Below are 24,456 nucleotides of genomic sequence, written 5' to 3' on the forward strand. Positions count from 1 at the left end.
GAGACGCATTCTGTCTCCTAGAGATGAACGTACTTTGGTGCGAAAAGTGCAAATCAATCCCAGAACAACAGCAAAGGACCTTGTGAAGATGCTGGAGGAAACAGGTACAAAAGTATCTATATCCACAGTAAAACAAGTCCTATATCGACATAACCTGAAAGGCCGCTCAGCAAGGAAGAAGCCACTGCTCCAAAACCGCCATAAAAAAGCCAGACTACGGTTTGCAACTGCACATGGGGACAAAAATCGTACTTTTTGGAGAAATGTCCTCTCAAAAATAGAACTGTTTGGCCATAATGACCATCGTTATGTTTGGAGGAAAAAGGGGAAGCTTGCAAGCCGAAGAACACCATCCCAACCGTGCAGCACAGGGGTGGCAGCATCATGCTGTGGGGGTGCTTTGCTGCAGGAGGGACTGGTGCACTTCACAAAATAGATGGCATCATGAGGAAAGAAAATGATGTGGATATATTGAAGCAACATCTCAAGACATCAGTCAGGAAGTTAAAGCTTGGTCGCAAATGGTCTTCCAAATGGACAATGACCCCAAGCATACTTCCAAAGTTGTGCCAAAATGGCTTAAGGACAACAAAGTCAAGGTATTGGAGTGGCCATCATAAAGCCCTGACCTCAATCCTATAGAAAATGTGTGGGCAGAACTGAAAAAGCGTGTGCGAGCAAGGAGGCCTACAAACCTGACTCAGTTACACCAGCTCTGTCAGGAGGAATGGGACAAAATTCACCCAACTTATTGTGGGAAGCTTGTGGAAGGCTACCCGAAACGTTTGACCCAAGTTAAACAATTTAAAGGCAATGCTACCAAATACTAATTGAGTGTATGTTAACTTCTGACCCACTGGGAATGTGATGAAAGAAAGAAAAGCTGAAATAAATCATTCTCTCTACTATTTTTCTGACATTTCACATTCTTAAAATAAAGTGGTGGTCCTAACTGACCTAAAACAGAGAATATTTACTAGGATTAAATGTCAGGAATTGTAAAAAACTGAGTTTAAATGTATTTGGCTAAGGTGTATGTAAACTTCCGACTTCAACTGTACATGTATCATAATGCATCAGATTTTTTGCTGTAGGTCAAGAGGATCTAGCCTCCGACCAACAAAGGCTTGAATTCTTACGTTTCTCCAGCGAGTCAGCAAGCTCCTTCTGGTTCATGTTCCTCAGAACGTGCAGCGTGATCTTCAGAGCCCCTTCTCTGGCACTGCTCTCCTGCTTCTCATCTTTAGTATGTTTATCTGTGTAATCTTTACAAAGAATCCTCTGTAACCTCTTCAATTCATTCTTCACAAAAGTGATGACATTGCCTTCAAGCAACTGCAACAAACAATTCAAAATGACAAAGAGAACTAAGTCACAACAGTCTTGGAGGTAAAAATCAAGGTTTCGATTCGGTCAGTACTGGCAAATTAAGACGGCCCACCTCAAATATGGAGGACAGGTCCATTTCATGACTTGGGGCAGACTGACCATTCGGAATCTCTGACTCTGATTCTGACTTCTCATATTGGTCTCTGGGAACTCTGTGTAGGAACAAGGCAAATACCATTGCTAAGCATTTCTTTCTCTGGAAATTGCACTCAGATTTCTTAAAATGACGACAAGACTTCTTACCCTTGTTTTGGAGGAAAGTCTCCACTCGGGAATTCTATAGGCTCTCTCTTTGACTGTTCACTCTTCATGGATATACCACTGGGTAAAGGGGAGTCTGGTCTCTCCTGCTGGACCCTGTTAAACACCAGATCAGACATCTTAAATCAGGACAGTGGACCTACTTTTTAAATGGGTCTGTGTTAGTATGTCAACATTTTGAGAGAGACAATTAACCTTGTCCTGAAGCACTTACCTTTGGTCAGATTGAAAAGGTCCTTCTCTGAATTCTATAGGTTCTCTCTTGGACTGGTTACTCTTCATGGACACACAGCTGGGTACAGGGGAGTTGGATCTCTCCCTGTCAAAAGCATAATATCGACATCTGTTCAAGCTACAAAAAAGTCACAAAAAAACAATGACGAGGAAATAACAGGGTATTAAAATGTTTCAGAGATCTGAAGGAAACCAAACTACTTACCCATTTTTAGGAGTGAAGGGTCCCTGTCTAAATTCTATAGGTTCTCTCTTGGACTGGTCACTCTTCAAGGACACACAGCTGGGTACAGGTGAGTCTGGTCTCTCTGATTGGATTTTGCTTTGATACAATATGGAAACACTATTGATCACAAATGTATTTTCCATTATGATAAATAGTGAAGGATAGGGTACTTGGGGATATTATCAATACATAGAAAACATGCTAGAAACTCAATTTAATCCAGCATTTATGATTCATCACAATCAAAAACACTCCTCTCACCCCATGGGTTCATCAGAGTTGTTCTCCCCAGAGATACTCATTTTGGAGGTAGGGTTTCTCTCCTCTCCCCCGCCAGAGAGACTCCTGCTATTATCAGCCTACAGTAAGCACGAGTACAAACATGAAGACTTAAAAGTGAATAAATGGTTTGCCAGAAAGTTAACCTGCAGTCATATTTCGCTCCTTAAGCAAAAAGTGATTATCTGAAGTTCACCATTTGTTTATTTGTACCATATTTGCCTATCATCTCTTTTCTTCAGGCAGTTGATTTCTCAGTGAGAAACCATATCTTGTGGTAGGTTCACCAACAAGTTTGTCAACATTCCATTCAGTGCCATCATTAGTAAGCATTAAAAACAAAAACGGATGACATCATGAGGAAATACCTTTGTATTACTGTAAGTCTAGTTTCCTTGACTATACCTTGAACCCCCTCCCCCCTCTCAAAAGACAAATTACCATATTTATGTACAGGTAGAAATCTAAGTGTAAATTAAATTCTTAATAGCATTTTTAAGACAGAGGATGATTGCTCTGTGTGATAGTTTGATGGCAAAGGCCTACAAACAATGACAAGTGCTAAACCTCTGGATTTTTGTCTTACTTGGCATTTACATTAAGACTAGCCTGACCTTTAACCCTTGTATGAGGTGCCTAACAAGTGAATCAGTCACTAATATGTAGACAAAAACACGCATACAAACAACAACTTACAGTCTCCCACTCTGCTTTGCTCTCCATTATGTCCCTGTCGCGAAGTGAGAATTGTATCACGATCTTGTGATGCCAGTATGACGATGCTCCTCTCTGTGTGAACCGCTTTGTTCAGATGACATAGATAATAATAGCTACCACCTTGACAAACCACATGACTGCGCAGTTGTAATAATGGACCAATGGAGACACAGAATCCTCTCAGAGTTTACATTTATCACAAAGATGACACATATACAGTACCAGTCAAAAGTTTGGATACACCTACTCAGTCAAGGTTTTTTCTTTATTTTTACTATTTTCTACATTGAAACTATGAAATAATCATGTAGTAACCAAAAAAGTGTTAAACAAATCAAAATACAGTGCCTTGCAAAAGTATTCATCACCTCTTGGCGTTTTTCCTATTTTGTTCCATTACAACCTGTAATTTAAATGGATTTTTATTTGGATTTCATGTAATGGACATACACAAAATAGTCCAAATTGGTGAAGTGAAATGTAAAAAATAACTTGTTTCAAAAAAGTATAAAAAATAAATAATGGAAAAGTGGTGCGTGCATTTGTATTCACCCCCTTTGCTATGAAGCCCCTAAATAAGATCTGGTGCTACCAATTACCTTCAGAAGTCACATAATTTGTTAAATAAAGTCCACCTGTGTGCAATCTAAGTGTCACATGATCTGTCACATGATCTCAGTATATATACACCTGTTCTGAAAGGCCCCAGTCTGCAACACCACTAAGCAAGGGGCACCACCAAGCAAGCGGCACCATGAAGACCAAGGAGCTCTCCAAACAGGTCAGGGACAAAGTTGTGTAGAAGTATATATATATATTTTTTTAATATCCGAAACTTTGAACATCCCACGGAGCATCATTAAATCCATTATTAAAAAATGGAAAGAATATGGCACCACAACAAACCTGCCAAGAGAGGGCCACCCACCAAAACTCACGGACCAGGCAAGGAGGGCATTAATCAGAGAGGCAACAAATAGACCAAAGATAACCCTGAAGGAAAGCTCCACAGCGGAGATTGGAGCATCTGTCCATAGGACCACTTTAAGCCGTACACTCCACAGAGCTGGGCTTTATGGAAGAGTGGCCAGAAAAAAAGCCGTTGCTTAAAGAAAATAATAAGCAAACATGTTTGGTGTTCGCCAAAAGGCATGTGGGAGACTCCCCAAACAAATGGAAGAAGGTACTCTGGTCAGATGAGACTAAAATTGAGCTTTTTAACCATCAAGGAAAACGCTATGTCTGGCGCAAACCCAACACCTCTCATCACCCCGAGAACACCATCCCCACAGCGAAGCATTGTGGTGGCAGCATCAAGCTGTGGGGATGTTTTTCATCGGCAGGGACTGGGAAACTGGTCAGAATTGAAGGAATGATGGATGGCGCTAAATACAGGGAAATTCTTGAGATTTGAGACTGGGACGGAGGTTCACCTTTCAGCAGGACAATGACCCTAAGCATACTGCTAAAGCAACACTCGAGTGGTTTAAGCGGAAACATTTAAATGTTTTGGAATGGCCTAGTCAAAGCCCAGACCTCAATCCAATTGAGAATCTGTGGTATGACTTAAAGATTGCTGTACACCAGCGGAACCCATCCAACTTGAAGGAGCTGGAGCAGTTTTGCCTTGAAGGATGGGCAAATATCCCAGTGGCTATATGTGCCAAGCTTATAGAGACATACCACAACAGACTTGCAGCTGTAATTGCTGCAAAAGGTGGCTCTACAAAGTATTGACTTAGAGGGGATGAATAGTTATGCACGCTCAAGTTTTGTTTTTTTGTCTTATTTCTTGTTTATTTCACAATAAAACATATTTTGCATCTTCAAAGTGGTAGGCATGTTGTGTAAATCAAATGATACAACCCCCCCCAAAATCCATTTTAATTCCAGGTTGTAAGGCAACAAAATAGGAAAAATGCCAAGGGGGGTGAATACTTTCGCAAACCACTGTATATTTGAGATTTGAGATTTTTCAAATAGCCACACTTTGCCTTGATGTCAGCTTTGCACAATATTGGCATTCCCTCAACCAGCTTCACCTGGAATGCTTTTCCAACAGTCTTGAAGGAGTTCCCACATACGCTGAGCACTTGTTGGCTGCTTTTCCTTCACTCTGCCGTCCGACTCATCCCAAACCATCTCAATTGGGTTGAGGTCGGGGGATTGTGGAGGCCAGGTCATCTGATGCAGCACTCCATCACTCTCATTCTTGGTAAAATAGCCCTTACACAGCCATAAGGTGTGTTGGGTCATTGTCCTGTTGAAAAACAAATGATAGTCCCACTTAGGCCAAACCAGATGGGATGGCGTATCGCTGCAGAATGCTGTGTTAGCCATGCTAGTTAAGTTTGCCCTGAATTCTAAATAAATCACAGACAGTGGGAACTACACATGCGGAGATCATCCGTTCACCCACACCATGTCTCACAAAGACACTGCGGTTGGAACCAAAAATCTCCAATTTGGACTCCAGACCAAAGGACACATTTCTTCTGGTCTAATGTCCATTGCTCGTGTTTCTTGGCCCAAGCAGGTCTCTTCTTATTATTGGTGTCCTTTAGTAGTGGTTTCTTTGCAGCAATTCGACCATGAAGGCCTGATTCACACAGTCCCCTCTGAACAGTTGATGTTGAGATGTGTCTGTGACTTGAACTCTGTGAAGCATTTATTTGGGTGCACTTTCTGAGGCTGGTAACTCTAATGAACTTATCCTCTGCAGCAGAGGTAACTCTGGGTCTTCCATTCCTGTGTTGGTCCTCATGAGAGCCAGTTTCATCATAGCGCTTGATTGTTTTTGCGACTGCACTTGAAGAAACTTTCAAAGTTCTTGAAATGTTCCATATTGACTGAACTTCATGTCTTAAATGATGGACTGTAATTTCTCTTTACTTATTTGAGCTGTTCTTGCCATATGGACTTGGTATTTTACCAAATAGGGCTATCTTCTGTATACCACCCCTACCTTGTCACAACACAACTGATTGGCTCAAACGCATTAAGAAGGAAAGAAATTCCACCAATTCACTTTTAAGAAGGCACACCTGTTAATTGAAATGCATTTTAGGTGACTACATCATGAAGCTGGTTGAGAGAATGCCAAGAGTGTGCAAAGCTGTCATCAAGGCAAAGGGTGGCTTTTTGAAGAATCTAAAATATATTTTTATTTGTTTATAGTTTTGATGTCTTCACTATTATTCTACAATGTAAAAAATGGTAAAAAATAAATAAATAAAACTTGAATGAGTAGGTGTGTCCAAACTTTTGACTGGTAGTGTACAGGTACACTACCATTCAAATGTTTGGGGTCACTTAGAAATGTCCTTGTTTTCCATGAAAACATACATGAAATTAGTTTGAATAGGGAATATAGCAAAATTAATAGGAAATATAGTCATTGACAAGGTTAGAAATAATGATTTTTAATTGAAATAATAATTGTGTCCTTCAAACTTTGCTTTCGTCAAAGAATCCGCCATTTGCAGCAATTACAGCCTTTCAGACCTTTGGCATTCTAGTTGTCAATTTGTTGAGGTAATCTGAAGAGATTTCACCCATGCTTCCTGAAGCACCTCTCACAAGTTGGATTGGCTTGATGGGCACTTCTTACATACCATACGGTCAAGCTGCTCCCACAACAGCTCAATAGGGTTGAGATCCGGTGACTGTGCTGGCCACTCCATTATAGACAGAATACCAGCTCCCTGCTTCTTCCCTAAATAGTTATTGCATAGTTTGGAGCTGTGCTTTGCGTCATTGTCCTGTTGTAGGAGGAAATTGGCTCCAATCAAGCGCCGTCCACAGCGTATGGCATGGTGTTGCAAAATGGAGTGATAGCCTTCCTTCTTCAAGATCCCTTTTACCCTGTACAAATCTCCCACTTTACCACCACCAAAGCACCCCCAGACCATCACATTGCCTCCACCATGCTTGACAGATGGTATCAAGCACTACTCCAGCATCTTTTCATTTGGTCTGCATCTCACAAATGTTCTTCTTTGTGATCCAAACACCTCAAACTTCGATTAGTCTGTCCGTTACACTTTTTTCCAATCTTCCTCTGTCCAGTGTCTGTGTTCTTTTGCCCATATTAATATTTCTTTTTATTGGCCAGTCTGAGATATGGCTTTTTCTTTGCAACTCTGCCTAGGTCAGCATCCCGGAGTCGCCTCTTCACTGTTGACATTGAGACTGGTGTTTTGCTGGTACTATTTAATGAAGCTGCCAGTTGAGGACCTGTGAGGCTTCTGTTTCTCAAACTAGACACTCTAATGTATTTATCCTCTTGCTCAGTTGTGCACCGGGGCCTCCCACTCCTCTTTCTATTCTGGTTAGAGACAGTTTGCTCTGTTCTGTGAAGGGAGTGGTACACAGAGTTGTACAAGATCTTCAGTTTCTTGGCAATTTCTCGCTGTCATGTGTCAGGTGTGTACAATCAAGACAAAACAACTGGAAAAAGAAACGTAGATCGTGGCAGCTAGAAAACAGGTGACGATGACCGCCGAAAGCTGCCCGCACAAGGAGAGGCACTAACTTCTGTGGATGTCGTAACAGTACCCCCCCGACACCGGCCTCTGGGATAACCCGGAGGACGAGGCGCAGGACGATCCAGGTGGAGACGGTGAAATTCCTGCAGTAAGGAAGGGTCCAGGATGTTCTCCACTGGCACCCAGCATCTCTCCTCCGGACCGTACCCCTCCCACTCCACGAGGTACTGAAGGCCCCTCGCCCGACGTCTTGAGTCCATGATGGCTCGTACTATATACGCCGGGACCCCCTCGATGTCCAGAGGGGGCAGAGGAACCTCCCGCACCTCAGACTGCTGGAGCGGACCTGCCACCACCGGCCTGAGGAGAGACACATGGAACGAGGGGTTAATACGGTAATCAGGGGGGAGTTGTAACCTATAGCATACCTCGTTCAGTCTCCTCAGGACTTTAAATGGCCCCACAAACTGCGGACCCAGCTTCCGGCAGGACAGGCGAAGGGGCAGGTTTCGGGTCGAGAGCCAGACCCGGTCCCCCGGTGCATACACCTGGGCCTCACTGCGGTGGTGGTCGGCGCTCGCCTTCTGTCGCCTGATGGCCCGTTGCAGGCGCACATGGGCAGCGTCCCATGTCTCCTCTGAGTGCCTAAACCATTAATCCACCGCAGGTGCTTCGATCTGGCTCTGATGCCACGGTGCCAGGACCGGCTGATAACCTAGTACACACTGAAATGGAGACAAGTTAGTGGAGGAGTGGCGGAGGGAGTTTTGGGCCATCTCTGCCCAGGGGATGAAAACCGCCCACTCCCCCGGCCGGTCCTGGCAATAGGACCGCAGAAACCTACCCACATCCTGGTTAACTCTCTCCACCTGCCCATTACTCTCGGGGTGAAAACCTGAGGTCAGTCTGACCGAGACCCCCAGAAGTTCCATGAACGCCCTCCAGACCCTCGATGTGAACTGGGGACCCCGATCAGACACTATATCCTCAGGCACCCCGTAGTGCCGGAAGACGTGGGTAAACAGGGCCTCCGCAGTCTGTAGGGCCGTAGGGAGACCGGGCAAAGGAAGGAGACGGTAGGACTTAGAAAACCAATCCACAACGACCAGGATCGTGGTGTTACCTCGTGACGGAGGAAGATCCGTCACGAAGTCCACCGATAGGTGTGACCACGGCCATTGTGGAACGGGTAGGGGTTGTAATTTCCCTCTGGGCAGGTGTCTAGGTGCCTTGCACTGGGCGCACACCGAGCAGGAGGAAACATTAACCCTCACGTCCTTAGCTAAAGTGGGCCACCAGTACTTCCCACTAAGACAGCGCACTGTCCGACCGATGCCAGGATGACCAGAGGAGGGTGACGTGTGGGCCCAACAGATCAATCGATCGCGGACATCAGACGGAACATACAGACGCCCAACTGGACACTGGGTGGGAGTGGGCTCCGTACGTAACGCCCGCTCGATGTCCGCGTCAACCTCCCATACCACCGGTACCACCAGGCAAGAAGCCAGAAGTATGGGAGTGGGATCCGTGGACCGCTCCTCTGTGTCATACATCCAGGACAGTGAGTCTGCCTTAGCGTTCTGGGAACCTGGTCTGTAGGATAGGGTAAAAACAAAATGGGTGAAAAACATGGCCCACCTTGCCTGGCGAGGGTTCAGTCTCTTCGCTGCCCGGATGTACTCCAGATTGCGGTGGTCAGTCCAAATGAGGAAAGGGTGTTTAGCCCCCTCAAGCCAATGCCCCCACGCCTTCAGAGCCCTGACAACAGCTAACATCTTCCGGTCCCCCACATCATAGTTTCGCTCCGCCGGGCTGAGCTTCTTCGAAAAGAAAGAACAGGGGCGGAGCTTTGGTGCCATACCGAGCGCTGAGACAGCACAGCTCCTATCCCAGCCTCGGATGCGTCCACCTCTACTATGAATGCCAAGGAGGGATCCGGATGTGCCAGCACGGGAGCCAAGGTGAACAGAGCCTTCAGGTGACCAAAAGCCCTGTCCGCCTCAGCTGACCACTGCAGTCGCACCGGTCCCCCCTTCAGCAAGGAGGTAATGAGAGCCGCTACCTGACCAAAGCTCCGGATAAACCTCTGGTAGTAGTTGGCAAACCCTAAGAACCGCTGCACCTCCTTTACCGTGGTTGGAGTCGGCCAATTACGCACGGCTGAAATGCGGTCATTCTCCATCTCCACCCCTGACGCGGACAGGCACTACCCTAGGAAGGAGACGGACTGTTGGAAGAACAGACATTTCTCAGCCTTGACGTACAGGTCATGCTCCAACAGTTGACCAAGCACCTTGCGCACCAGGGACACATGCTCGGCGTGTGTAGCAGAGTATATAAGAATGTCATCTATATACACCACTACACCCTGCCCGTGCAGGTCCCTGAAAATCTCGCCTACGAAGGATTGGAAGACTGATGGAGCATTCATCAACCCGTACGGCATGACGAGGTACTCATAGTGCCCAGGGGTGGTACTAAATGCCGTCTTCCACTCATCCCCCTCCCGGATACGCACCAGGTTGTAAGCGCTCCTGAGATCCAATTTGGTGAAGAAGCGCGCCCCGTGCAATGACTCTGTCACACTGGCTATGAGAGGCAGTGGGTAACTGTACTTCACAGTGATCTGATTTAAACCTCGATAGTCAATGCACGGGCGTAAACCTCCATCCTTCTTCTTCACAAAAAAGAAACTCGAGGAGGCAGGTGAAGTGGACGACCGAATGTATCCCTGTCCCAGAGGTTCAGAGACATATGTTTCCATAGCCACCGTCTCCTCCTGAGACAGAGGATACACGTGACTCCTGGGAAGTGCTATGCCTACCTGGAGATTTATCGCACAATCCCCCTGTCGATGGGGTGGTAGTTGAGTCGCCTTCTTTTTACAGAAGGCGAGAGCCAAATCGGCATTTTCGGGGGGAATGTGCATAGTGGAGACCTGGTTTGGACTCTCCACCGTAGTTGCACCTATGGAAACACCTACACACCTCCCTGAGCACTGACGTGACCATCCCTTGAGAGCCCTCTGTTGCCACGAAATAGTGAGGTCATGAGAGGCCAACCAGGGAAGCCCCAACACCACAGGAAACGCAGAAGAATCGATCAGGAAGAGAATAATTCTCTCCTCATGACCCTCCTGTGTTTTCATACATAGTGGAGCTGTGACCTCCCTAATCAGGCCCGACCCTAAAGGACGACTATCTAAGGCAGGGGTGTCAAACTCATTTTAGCTCAGGGGCCACATGGAGGAAAATCTATTCCCAAGTGGGCCGGACCGGAAAAATCATGGTATATATAACTTAAAAACAACAACTTCAGATTGTTTTCTTTGTTTTAATACGATCAACATACTACTCTCCTATTCTCGCTATACACCAAGTCACTTGGCTCTGTCATATCCTCACATAGCCTCTCCTATCATTGCTACGCTGACGACACACAACTAATCTTCTCCTTTCCCCCTTCTGATAACCAGGTGGCGAATCGCATCTCTGCATGTCTGGCAGACATATCAGTATGGATGACGGATCACCACCTCAAGCTGAACCTCGGCAAGACGGAGCTGCTCTTCCTCCCGGGGAAGGACTGCCCGTTCTATGATCTCGCCATCACGGTTGACAACTCCGTTGTGTCCTCCTCCCAGAGTGCGAAGAGCCTTGGCGTGACCCTGGACAACACCCTGTTGTTCTCCGCTAACATCAAGGCGGTGACCCGATCCTGTAGGTTCATGCTCTACAACATTCGGAGAGTAGGACCCTGCCTTACACAGGAAGCGGCACAGGTCCTAATCCAGGCACTTGTCATCTCCCGTCTGGATTACTGCAACTCGCTGTTGGCTGGGCTCCCTGCCTGTGCCATTAAACCCCTACAACTCATCCAGAATGCCGCAGCCCGTCCGGTGTTCAACCTTCCCAAGTTCTCTCACGTCACCCCGCTCCTCCGCACACTCCACTGGCTTCCAGTTGAAGCTCGCATCTGCTACAAGACCATGGTGCTTGCCTACGGAGCTGTGAGGGGAACGGCACCTCCGTACCTTCAGGCTCTGATCAGTCCCTACACCCAAACGAGGGCACTGCGTTCATCCACCTCTGGCCTGCTGGCTCCCCTACCTCTGCGGAAGCATAGTTCCCGCTCAGCCCAGTCAAAACTGTTCGCTGCTCTGGCACCCCAATGGTGGAACAAGCTCCCTCACGACGCCAGGACAGCGGAGTCACTCACCACCTTCCGGAGACATTTGAAACCCCACCTCTTTAAGAAATACCTCGGATAGGATAAAGTAATCCTTCTACCCCCCCCCCCCCCCCCTTTACTCCAACCCCCCCCCCCAAAAAAATGAAGGAAAAAATAAAATAAATAAAAAATAACATTGTAAAGTGGTTATCCAACTGGCTATAAGGTAAATGCACCTATTTGTAAGTCGCTCTGGATAAGAGCGTCTGCTAAATGACGTAAATGTAAATGTAAATACAACATAAAGCTGGAGCCTGAGGACAGTGTGTCCAAAATAGTACAAGCACAACATCACTATTAATCATAAAACACGTCAAGTTTATTTGAAAATTCTAAAGAAAAAGAACACAAACACACAATGCCTCAGTGATTAACAGAACTGTTTCACAGATCACAGAACTATATCAGGGGGTCATTTCTCAGGCAGAAATGTAGATAAAAAGAATGAAATCCTGTTCCCCAAACAAGTGCAAGAACCACAGAGTCAAGAATAGGTTAAATATACAAATAAAATAAAATCAATTAAAAACAATAGCACATCAACATAAAAACATATAAACATAAAGCTGGAGCCTGAGGACAGTGTGTCCAAAAGCACAACATCACTATTAATCATAAAACACCTCAAGTTATTTGAAAGTTCTGAGGACAAAGAACACACAAACACACAATGCCTCAGTGATTCACAGAAGTATATCACAGATCACAGAACTATATCAGGGTGTCTCATGTAGCACTTTAAGTGGGGTTGCATAGTTTATTTGACTCCTGATACCTGGCATCTTTTAGCTTTCACCAGCGCATCAATATCAGGCGTCACATCCTGAGTGGCAGCCAACTTCAGGATGTGATTCAAGTGCTTGTGCGTGAGCCTTGAGCGCAGCTTTGTTTTATTTATGCTCATTACAGAGAAAACTTGCTCACAAAGATATGTGGTTCCAAACATGCACAACAGTTTTGCAGCGAGGGCTGTCAAGTTGGGGTAACCTGGCAAGAGATTCTGATTAAATGTGTCCAAGCCAGCTGCGGCAAATTTGCCCTTCAAATCCGAGTCACACTGCAAGTCTATTATTTCAAGTTGGATGCTGACGGGCAGATCAGAGGGATTAACGGTGAATGGCGAGCAAAAAACGTTGAAGTCTTGCTCCAGTTCACCAAAAATCTGAAAGCGTTGCTCAAACTCCCGTAACAGTCCCGTTATTTTATATTTGAACCGCTTCATGTCGGCCACATGTTGGGTCGCGCACACATTTTTCAGACAGGGGAAGTGAGCTGCATCACCACCGGCAAGTTGCGTCTCCCACAATGACAGCTTCAACTTGAAAGAACGTATGCTGCCATAATACTGCGTGACAACTTTGTTGCGCCCTTGCAGCTGTTTGTTCAAGTTATTCAGGTGCTCTGTAACATCCACCATAAATGCAAGGTCCTGCATCCATTCTGCGGAATGGAATTCTAACACTGTTCAATTTCTTCTCGTAAATCAAAGAAACGCCTCAGCACCTCGGCTTAACCATCTTACCTCAGTGTGGTATGGCAGGCCATAGATGTGGTCTTTCTCTCTGAGAAGGCTGTCAAACTGACGGTGATTCAGGCTTCTGGATCGGATGAAATTAACAGTTTGGATGACCACCTTCATGACGTTATCCATCTTTAATGACTTGCAACACAAAGCCTCCTGGTGCAAAATACAGTGAAAAGTCAAAAAATCACGTCCTCCATTTGCAGATTGCACTTTCTCTCTGAACTTTGTCACAACGCCTGCTTTTTTCCCGATCATTGAGGGCGCACCATCTGTAGCCAGGCTGACAGCGCGGGACCAGTCCACTCCAACCCTGTCCAGCGCGCCGACGAGTGTGGTAAAAATATCAGCTGCTGTCGTTGTATCTGTCATCGGCACCAACTCCACGAACTCCTCGGTGACGGTCAATGTGTCATCAACTCCGCGGATGAAAATGGCCAGTTGTGCAACATCTGTAATGTCCGTGCTTTCATCAATTGCAACCGAAAACGCAATAAATGACTTTACTTTTTGCTTCAACTGGCTGTCCAAATCCACTGAAAGATCGGAAATCCTGTCTGCAACTGTGTTTCTTGTCAGGCTGATATTTACAAAAGCCTGACGCTTTTCAGGGCACACAATCTCAGCTGCCTTCATCATGCATGTTTTTACAAATTCACCCTCACTAAATGGTTTTGAAGCCACTGCATTTCATTAGCAATGAGGTAGCTAGCTTTCACTGCAGCGTCACTGATGTCTCGGCTGTGAGTAAACACAGACTTGACCTACTTGCTCTGCCCCGGTATAAACAGTTTGCTTGCTTAACACAATTGCTATTGCGCCATCCAGTGGACGCAATTGGAACAGCAGTTTATTTTATTGAAAAATTGCAGCATTTTTATACTTTACAAAATCATCTCGCGGGCCGGATTAAACCTGTTTGCGGGCCTGATCCGGCCCGCGGGCCGGACGTTTGACACCCCTGGCCTAGTGTCTTCAGGTTTTAGTTTTTGCCTTTCAATTAAGACCTAGACAACCAGGTGAGGGGAGTTCTTTAATAATTAGTGACATTCATTAATCAATCAAGTACAAGGGAGGAGCGAAAGCCTGCAGACATTCGGCCATCCGTGGAATGAGTTTGACATGTGCCATAGATGGTAGAGTTCTCGCCTCTATACCACACTAGCTTTAGATTGCATTCTGCTAAGGCACTTGTCTCTCTACATCGGTCAGCTACATTGGTGACCAGGGTGGGTTCCTTTCCATATGCATATGGGGCCTGGGCACACATGCTCCTAGAGAGAAAGGGGAATACTGCATGCGTTGATGACAGTTCCCATCAGAGGTTCAGATTTTTGGCATAGATGGTAAAGCACTCATTTCTGGACTGCAGTATTGTAAAATTGTGCCCCCCCCACACGGCACTTGATATACACTGAGTGTACAAAACATCAGGAACACCTGCTCTCTCCATGACAGACTGACCAGGTGAAAGCTTATTGATGTCACCTGTTAAATCTACTTCAATCAGTGTAGATGAAGGGGTGGAGACCGGTTAAAGAAGGATTTTAAAGCCTTGACAATTGAGATATGGATTGTGTATGTGTGCCATTCAGAGGGTGAATGGGCAAGACAAAATATTTAAGTGCCTTTGAACGTAGATAGAAGCAGGCCATTGGCTGCCTTCCCCCCGGGGGGTATGTACGGGATTTCTGATTGGTTCCAAGTTCATGTTGAAATATACTTTTAATGAGTGTGCAAGAATTGAAGGTGCCAACAAATGTTATATTCATCATAAGAGTATTTTACTGTCATACACAAATTCAGCTCCTCCCTTGACGGGGTTTGATCAACTTCCCGTTTTTCGGCATCGGTCCTCACTTGTACGCATTACATTGTTGCATAAATGTTACTTAGCTAGATGGCTAAACTGGTCATGATGAGTGTGTTTCCAACTAGCTCGATGGTACTGGAGTGTGGGAGTTTTGCATGATGTAGTGACTGCTTGCTTGGTAGCCAGTTTCACTGTTTCTGTCTCACCTAACATTAGCTATTATCCATTCCTTTAACGTTAGATTTACTTAATTTCTTCACCATATTTTGGCAGTATCAGTCAGTCACACACTCACATCAGACAATACGCACAAGAAGAGTTATAAAAATGAGCCATGGGTGTAGTACATAGGCTGATGTGATTGGTCAAAAGACCAATTAGAGAAACAAAGATCAGAATTGGGCTAGGCTGATGTGATTGGTCAAAGACCAATTAGTGAAAATGGATCAGAATTGGGCTACCTGTCTAAACGCAGCCATAGTAATGAGTAGTGACGCTGTATTACATTGCTACTTACCTACCCATGTTAGTTTGTCTGTCACTCAGCATCTCTGTCATCCTAGGTTGGGTCTCCTGTTGCTCTTCTGTGACGTCTCCCCTCACCATGGCCAGCGAGGAGGACGATGACCCCATCATACAAGAGGTGAGTGACCAGTTTCCCCAGCACCCCTGTTTAACAGTCTGTTTCTGCCCAAGCCTAGGTTTGATCGTCTTGTCTTGGTGAGGCAGTGATGAGTGATGGAAAGAATATGAACCCAAGATTCCTCTCTTTCTGTGTCTTTAGATTGATGTATACCTGGCCAAAAGCCTTGCGGACAAGCTCTATCTGTTCCAGGTAAGTTCTGCATCTACTCTGCAACAAGCTGTATCGATTTGATATGTTCCTGGTTAAGATTTTTGTACAGATATCTAAATCATTCGTTAATCTTAATTTATCTTGGGGGGGGGGGGGGGTTTCTCCTTCACAGTATCCAGTACGTCCTTCCTCTATGACCTATGATGATATCACTCATCTATCTGCCAAGATCAAGCCCAAGCAGCAGAAGGTGAGACGGGGCTCCCTTGTTTAAGAGATTTCCATCTCACATATGATCCATCTTCCCCAGCCTGTCTATTATTAAACAATATTTACCATGTGTGTCTTTGTGTAGGTGGAGTTGGAGATAGCCATCAACACTCTGAGTCCTAACTACTGTCGAAGTAAAGGCGAGCAGATCGCCCTCAATGTGGACGGAACCACCTCAGAGGACTCCAACACCTACTCTGTGTGAGTGCACTACTTCAGGGGTGGGCAATCATTTTGGCTTGAGGGCCACATTGGAGTTTCAAAATTCAGTGGAGGGCCGCACAGATTTCTTTTGGGACCAATTTGTTTGTCAAAAGCAATTTGCAGGCCAGAGAAAGGGCAGTTATTTGAAACGTATAGTTCCATTATAATTTCTATGTACTTTCTATGTAGTTCTATACATTCAAGAGTGGGCTGGAGTGTTTTTTTTTAACCCAAAATGATAATTTCCCCAATTTTGTTATAAAGAAATGTTACTCAAATTTCCAGCGGGCCAGATTGAATGGGCTCATGCTGCCCACCCATGACTTAGTACATTACCGGTCAATATAACGTATATTTGATTTGTTTAACACTTTTTTTGGTTACTACATGATTCCATATGTGTTATTTCATAGTTTGTGTCCACTATTATTCTCCTATGTAGAAAATAGTAAAACATTAAGAAAAACCCTTGAATGAGTAGGTGTTCTAAAACTTTTGACCGGTAGTGTACACTTTGTTGGTTCACTTCTTAGTACTCTGTTAGTCTCCTTTTGTGTATGTGTCTGTGACATGCTGGTCATTGATTAATCTCCTTGCAGGAAGATGATGGACAAGCAGACGTTCACATCCATCCAGTCCACGACCAACACCTCCAGATACGCTGCTGCTGTCTTCAGGAAAGGTAGCGGTGTTTCTGTACATTCATATCCATCATCAGCACTGTCATTGCTCTCCTGGTTGTGTTTATGTTAGTGTTGATATCTAAATGTTTGTCAATCACTCAGTGTGATGTCACTAACCCATGTTGATGATGTCACCAGGTGAGCTCCACGTCACGCCGCTGCAGGGCATCCTCCAGATGCGACCCAGCTTCTCCTATCTGGACAAGGCTGACAGCAAACACAGAGAGAGGGAGGCTGCTAACGAGGGGGGAGACTCCTCTCAGGATGAGGCAGAGGAGGATGTCAAGGCCGTTACTGTAAGAACACACACACAATAACAATCACAGTTCACACAAAATGGCCATCTTAAATCAATTGTTGAACTCCATTTTATTTGTCAGTATTGGAATGGTAAAATTAAAACTGGATCTTCCCTCTAGGTGAGGTTTTCCCGTCCTGAGTCGGAGCAGGCTCGTCAGAGGCGTATCCAGTCGTACGACTTCCTTCAGAAGAAACAGGCAGAGGAGTCCTGGGTCCACCTGCACTACCACGGACTCAACGTAAGGGGGCGCTCTCACTCACTGTTTTGTGTGACCGCTTCATCCAAGTCAAGGCCAATCTCAACTCAACACCTACTTTGTGTGTGTGTTTAGGACGGGCGTTCGGACCACGAGAGGCAATACCTGTACTGCCAGGCCAGGGGAGGCTCCGAGAACACAGAACTGGTGAAAACACCAAAGTGAGTACTAAGACGTAGTGTCCCTATTTGAAAGTGGCTTCTTTTGCTTTATTTTTGTGCTGATTTTAGTTTTAGTTTTCTTGGACTGTCAGGTTGCTTTTGAGTGTCATATTCCTTCCCTCTTCCCTCCCTCTATTTTTCTCTCTCAGGGAGTACCTGGCAATGCTCATGCCTCCTGTTGCAGAGGAGAAGATGTAAGTCACATGGTGTGTAATGTATTAAGCCATGTTGTAACATTTCAGGTATGAAACTGATGAGTCCTGTGTGTGTGTATGTCAGCGTCAGGCCTGTAGGTCCCAGTAACATGCTGTCCATGGCCCAGCTCCGAACGCTGCCGCTCGGTGACCAGATCAAGACACTGATGAAGAACGGTACACTAACCTTTTTAGTTTTGCACCAATAAATCTTTATTGTTCCCAAGGGAAATGTTTTCAAAATGTATTTGTCACGCGCGCCGAATACAACTGGTGTAGACTTAACGGTGAAATTCTTGCTTACGAGCCCATGTTTGTACATGCATCTCTCCTCCATCTTATTCTTTCCATAATTTCTCTCTTCCCCTCCAGTCAAGGTGATGCCGTTTGCCAACCTGATGGGTTTGCTGACCCCTGGGACAGACTCCACTGCAGTGCTGCGCTGCATCCAGCAGGTGGCGCTACTAGTGCAGGGCAACTGGGTGGTGAAAAGGTGAGACCAGTAGAGCAGGACTGTGGAGGCACAAGGCCCTAGGGACCAGCTTCACAGATCCAGAATAAATAGATCCAAAAAAGTGTTCCTACTTCTGGTTTAATTATTCAAGAACTAAATGTGTGACTTCATGAACAAAGATTATGCTTGGATACAAAAAAAAAAAGATTAACTATTGTCCCAGAAATATTTCAGGTCATGTCCCTGAAACCAATTGAACACTCTCTTGTTCTCACAGTGACGTGCTGTATCCTAAGAACAGCTGTAGTCCCCACAGTGGTGTGCCTGCTGAGGTGCTGTGTCGAGGAAGAGACTTTGTGGTGAGTCACACTTTTTATACCCCTACCATATCTCCTAGCATATCTTCCTGCACAGGTCCACAGTACAATTGTGCAAATTTAAATGACGAGGTTCAAATATCAACAGACTTCATGGTGAAATATAAACAGGAATAAAAACAAACAAATGATTATATGTAATGTTTTATGTTCTTGTTTCTCATCTCAGATGTGGAGATTCACTCAGGAACGCTCCGTGATGAGGAAGGAGATTGCAGCCATCATCAAGGTAATCATCAACTGTTTAAACCGTTCACTGCACCAGGAGGTGCTACTGATAGCCACCTGTAGAGTCTCACAGCTGGCCAAAGATGCCCAATTCAAATACAACTTTATTTAAAGTATATGGTGTAACACACTTCACTAGTGTTCCTAAAAGTTTGTTCCCCCCTCACTAACAGTTACCCCCAGAGGGTGTTACTAAACGTTTGTCCCACCCCACAATAAGTTACATCCAGAGCAGTTGAAGCTGGTGGGAGGAGCTATAGGGGGACGGGCTCATTTGTAATGTCTGGAATGGAATTATGGAACGGTATCAAACATATGGAAACCACGTTTGACTTGGTTACATTTATTCCATTCCAGCCATTACAATGAGACCGTCCTCCTATAGCTCCTCCCACCAGCCTCCTCTGCTCCAGAGGGTGTTGCTAACTATTTGTCCTCCGTGTTATTTCCAGCTCCCCCCGGAGGATGTGAAGGACTTCCTGGAACATATGGCGGTGCCTCGTATCAACCGTGGCTGGGAGTTCCTGTTGCCAAGCGATGGTGACTTCATCAAGAAGCACCCTGACGTGGCCCAGCGGCAGCACATGCTGTGGATGGGGATACAGAGCAAGTAAGACACCACATACGCAAACACACACATTACCACTCACTGTTTGCCTTGGTAAGGTAACGTGGAAAGAGACTGTTGTGGGTTGATTTTTATGTTTCATGTTTTATTTTCTGTTTGCAGATTGGAGAAGGTCTTCAACTTCTCTAAGGAGGACCTGGTATCCAAAAAGGCCCTAGAAACAGGTGTGTGTACTGATTGTGTGCTTACAGCAGCATCCCTCTGGTATAATGTGTTTTATAAATGTCTCTAGCTGAAAATTGTGTTTCTCTCTCCATTACAGAAACTGTGCACGTGAGTGGCGAGCAGCGTCTGAAGGCTGCCCATGAGCGTGCACGGCAGAACCAGCCCTCTCTACAGAAGGACCTGAGCGCTCGTCGACAGGGTGGAGCCGGGGCGAGTGGCGGAACCGGGGTTCGGGTCAAAGAGGAACCCGTCAGCGATGACGAACCGATGGACTCATCCTCCTCTTGCTCATCCGCGCTCCCTAATGGTTTGGTTAACGGTTACCCCTCCTCCGCTACCTGCCCCGCCTCCAACCCTCATAACGGGCACGGCGGGACCCCCACTCCCTCACCGTCCCCTGAGCTGAGGGACTTTGTGTGGAACACGTTCAGGAAGCAGCACGTGCTGACGCTGAGCGAAGTCAAGAGGCTGTTCAACCTCCACCTGGCCTCCCTGCCTCCCGGACACAGCCTGTTCCACTCCATCTCAGACCGCCTGCTACAGGATACTATACTGATGAGCCAATGCAAACAGATACTGGTGCCTGTGAGTATTAGAGCCTAACCCTGTTGCAGGACTACCATCCCACGAGGGCTACCTTGGGTTTTGAAACTGGCATGAGATGGGGATAGGTGGTTGGGGTTAGTTCCCCTGGAAAACAGACAACCCCCTGTGGTATTGGTGGATTTCAGTTAAAGACTGGCCCATTCTTCCACCCGGTGAGTAAGTCTGGATATCCAAAGATAAAGATCCTCTCCCTGGACTAAAGAGATCAGCGTTTGGCTCCCGGCCAGATAAAACTCAGCCTGCCTGGGCTCTCTTCTCCGCTCCTGGGCTCTCTTCTCTGCTGGAATGGTGGTCTCTCGCTTGCCTCAGGAGTGCAGCTATCACCTTTCCTAAACAGAACAACAAACTAACGGTGGTTTTGATGTGTGATCTGTCCCTGTAGCAGCACACCTGCTTTACTCCTGAGGGTAGGAGGTAGGAAGTAGAGCGAGAGCAGTGAGCCGACGGAAGGTTGGCCTTCTCAGGTTCAGCTCTCTGAATGAATGATGGCTGTGTGATTGTAGAATCTAGCTGTTCAATTCTACTAAGCCCCACCAGCCTCTGCACTGTACCTTAGGTGAAGCCTACATTTTCCTATGAGCTGTGGTTCTTCAAACGTTTCTCTCATGGTTGTCTTAATGCCATAGTACGCATCAGAGAAGTAGTTGAATGAACATTGTTAGCATTTAATACCCATTGTACTGCTACCTGTTGTGTTCAGGTCTGAGACACTGCTACCTGTTGTGTGGATAAGGAGCTGGTCTCCTCCCTCTGAGTATCCAATCCCCTTTTTTTTTTTTAAACCTGGCTTAGGTTCTTGTCCCCCTCACGCTCCTCGGGAGGTTGTAGGATTTAGATCCTGGAAGGAGGGAGAGGGAGGGAGGTATGGGGGAGGGGTTGGACAGAGGAAACTGTCCACTGTTAAATAGCTTCTATTATTGGCTGAGAGCACAAAGCCTATTACTGTTCCAGGAGGGGTTAACCATTAAGCCCTGTGTAGAATTTGCCTGTACACAGATCTAGGATCAGATCACACTCCCCAAATCCGAACTAAATATTAGTCAGATGGAACGCAAAACTGACCTTGTATCAGCTTTGAGGGGCAACTTCATCCTATCCCAGCAGGGGTTAATGCTTACTGGGAGTGGAGAGGGTTGAATCAGGGATTGTCTTAATGTTCTTGGGATGGATTAGAGATCACGTTACATTTACATTTTGGTCATTTAGCAGATGCTCTTATCAAGAGCGACTTGGTCATTTTACCACAGCACGCCTGTGTTTTTGTTGAGATTGGGAATAACTTAATCCAAATTGTAGCTTCTTGTAATAAAAGGTATCCCGTGTCTGTAAAGCCCAGTGCTATAAGATTGTGCGTCACTGCAGTGGTTTCTCTTCTGTCTCTCTCCTGTGGCTTCATCAGTAGTTTCTCATCTCTCCTGTGATTTCATCAGTAGCTTTTCTCATCTCTCCTATGGTTCCATCAGTTTTGTCTCTTTTCTTCCCTGTAGTTTCCAGCCCAGAGCACGGCAGCTGCGGATGAGCAGAAGGTGTTTGCTGTGTGGGAGACAGGAGAGACCTTCGACAAGGTAACAACAGCAGGGGTCTTCTAGTCAAGTCTGTAATAACGGTGTTTCCTTTTCACTCCTCATTCCACATGCCCACTGGATCACTCTGATCACCACAAGTCTGTATGTCTTGGCCTGTATGCCTTCCCTTCCTTAGTTTCAGAAATGTGGATATGTTTGAGCTCCCTCTTCGGTTTTCTGCCTCTACATTTGAAAAGATCTTCATATTGTTGTGTGTCATGTTCCCCCCCCAGCACCGTCAGGTCCTGTATGAGATCTTCATGAAGAACTACCGGGTAAGGAGGAACGTGATCCAGACCAGGCTGACGCAGGAGCTGGGAGACCAGACTACCAAGGCCGACATGGACCGCCTGCTCAAGGTACGACTGGCCTCAGAACAAAGTGTAGAACAGACTGCTGAACAGCGTCTAGAACTGGCTTTAGAATTGGCTGTAAGAAACAACTTTAGGTTCTGGAACCATCTTCAGAACAGGTTCTAGAATCTGCTCTAGAGCTGGCGTTGAGTGGGCTGTAGGAACACCTTTTAGAACTGTCTCAAGAATCAGATGTGGTACTATTAACCTGTCCTTTTTGGTCCTGTCTTATTAGGAGTGCTGTGTGAGCTTAGGAGGGATGTGGTACCTCAAGGGTACGCTACAGTCCTGAATGTTGAGGATACGCCCCTGTGGCGGCCAGCACCCAACCAAACCCACTCCCCCAGAGCCTAGTGGGAGGGCTCTGTACGGGGAGGCGGGGCAGCCAGACACACAAACCAATCGCAGCCCTCCTGCCCCCAGCTCTCAGGACCGGGTTTGGAGGACTGAGACGTCCGTCATCCGCTCCTGTCAGAACATAACGCTTGTTGTTATTGCAACTGAAGAAGTCACTTGAGCTTGGTCCAAATGGAGAAGGCCTGGTGGACAGAAGACCTTCCATATTCACGCTAAGGGCTGGAGCAGGAGCACAGATGTCTGACAATACTGAAATGTTTTATTTACTATGCCATTATTTCCAAATCTGTTCCTTTAGTACCCCCAGAACAGCTCGTTGTGCTCTAGCCCAGAACTGGTACACTTGATTCAACTAATGTGGGTGGGCTGGTTCAGGGCTGGAGGTACTCGAATAATGGATTGGGGAACACTGTACTATGCCATTGAGAACTAGACTATATTTTGAATTCATAAAGTGATGCTTTATTATTTAGTTTTTGAATTAAACGTATTTTACCAGACTGAGGGTAGGAAGCAAGAGTTCAGTTCATAGTCCTATAGTTTTATCCTGAAGGTGGCCTTTGAGGGGAGAAACACATGAGACCTTTTACCATTCATTCAGTTTAAGGCCTTAACTAGGGTAGCACACTGCTAGTTTGAGTTATTTTTTTTGTTATTTTCTTTTTAAAATTATCATTATTATTCTTGTTCCTCTTTTCTTGACTATTTCATTCAGGGAGAAGAGGAATGTTTGGTTTGATATTCACTCCACGCTGTCACGGATACAGGCCATACAGAGCAGGACAACCCAGCATCGTGTTGAAGGTTATTTAACAGCTTGTGTTACACAGCGATCACTCAATAGCTGGATCAACCTATATAGCTACAGGCAGGTTAAACACTGTTTAAACTACTGTTGTGAGTGAACTAAAAGCAGAGAGTTGGAGTGTGCTGAGGCAAATTATAATACAGGAGTGAATTGGTGTTGAAGTGATCGCAATCATTTAAAACAAAACAGTTTTTTGACCCAAGGTTTTTTGTGCAAATCCGTAACTGTTAATCCAAAGTTTTACCACGAGGTGGAGGTGAATGTTACTTTCACACATACATTTTATATATTCGATACAGATACATTTGAAAACTAGACAGGGCGGGTAAGGCCTGTTTGGAGGTGCAGAGAAGCACTTGGTAGTGGAACCTCATGGGAAATGTGAATAAAAACAATTGAGACTGTTGAATGGTTTGCTGTTATTGAATGTCTGGGAGATAAGTGATTTTAAGTTTTGTTGAATTCGAAGGATGCTAATACAATAAAAGTGAAAATATCTGCCAGTATTGTTGGACCTGGTGTAATTTGTTTGAGAGATGCTCACTGCTGTGTTGCCCCTGGCTGCCATTTTAGGGGTGCTATTCAATATGGGATAGAAATTAAGGTAATTTCAGATTGAGCCGACATGCAGCGTTTACCGTGAATGCGGTATCCACTAAAGCGTGACCATTACGTATAAATTTAAATCACGTTGTAAAACTGAACTTCCGCAATGTGGATTGAAAAGAGCCCTAGGCCTCCGTAAAAGTGCATCCCCAGACATTCAGGACAAACTCCCATCTGAAGGAATAACTGATATTGCACTGAACAAAAATATTAATGCAACAATTTCAAAGATTTTACTGAGTTACAGTTCATAAGGAAATCAGTCAATTAAAATAAATTAGGC

General features: G+C 45.6%; 2 protein-coding genes across 2 annotated transcripts in view; one reads left to right on the plus strand and one right to left on the minus strand.

Moving 5' to 3' along the window:
- LOC311123659 (uncharacterized protein) overlaps positions 1-24,456 on the minus strand; it is a gene marked incomplete at both ends in the record, with an annotated part of 42,288 nt that overhangs the window by 6,647 nt on the left and 11,185 nt on the right. The window contains 4 exons of the mRNA XM_084158206.1: positions 14,552-14,622; positions 17,250-17,408; positions 18,422-18,539; positions 20,270-20,430. Coding sequence (XP_084014332.1) covers positions 14,552-14,622; positions 17,250-17,408; positions 18,422-18,539; positions 20,270-20,430 — 509 coding nt within the window. The remainder of the gene's footprint in view (positions 1-14,551; positions 14,623-17,249; positions 17,409-18,421; positions 18,540-20,269; positions 20,431-24,456) is intronic.
- LOC311135290 (DNA-directed RNA polymerase III subunit RPC5-like) lies at positions 15,737-24,073 on the plus strand. Its single transcript, XM_084169245.1, has 19 exons — positions 15,737-15,804; positions 15,946-15,996; positions 16,130-16,207; positions 16,313-16,428; positions 17,031-17,113; positions 17,253-17,410; positions 17,534-17,653; positions 17,747-17,832; positions 17,982-18,026; positions 18,112-18,203; positions 18,399-18,519; positions 18,758-18,839; positions 19,027-19,086; positions 19,538-19,695; positions 19,816-19,877; positions 19,976-20,463; positions 21,972-22,049; positions 22,283-22,408; positions 22,638-24,073. The coding sequence occupies exons 1-19, from the start codon at positions 15,766-15,768 to the stop codon at positions 22,692-22,694; spliced, it is 2,100 nt and encodes a 699-aa protein (XP_084025371.1). The 5' UTR covers positions 15,737-15,765; the 3' UTR covers positions 22,695-24,073.

The sequence above is a fragment of the Coregonus lavaretus genome (assembly GCF_964263955.1).
Source record: "Coregonus lavaretus genome assembly, chromosome: 1".
In the NCBI taxonomy this organism is placed as follows: Eukaryota; Metazoa; Chordata; class Actinopteri; order Salmoniformes; family Salmonidae; genus Coregonus; species Coregonus lavaretus.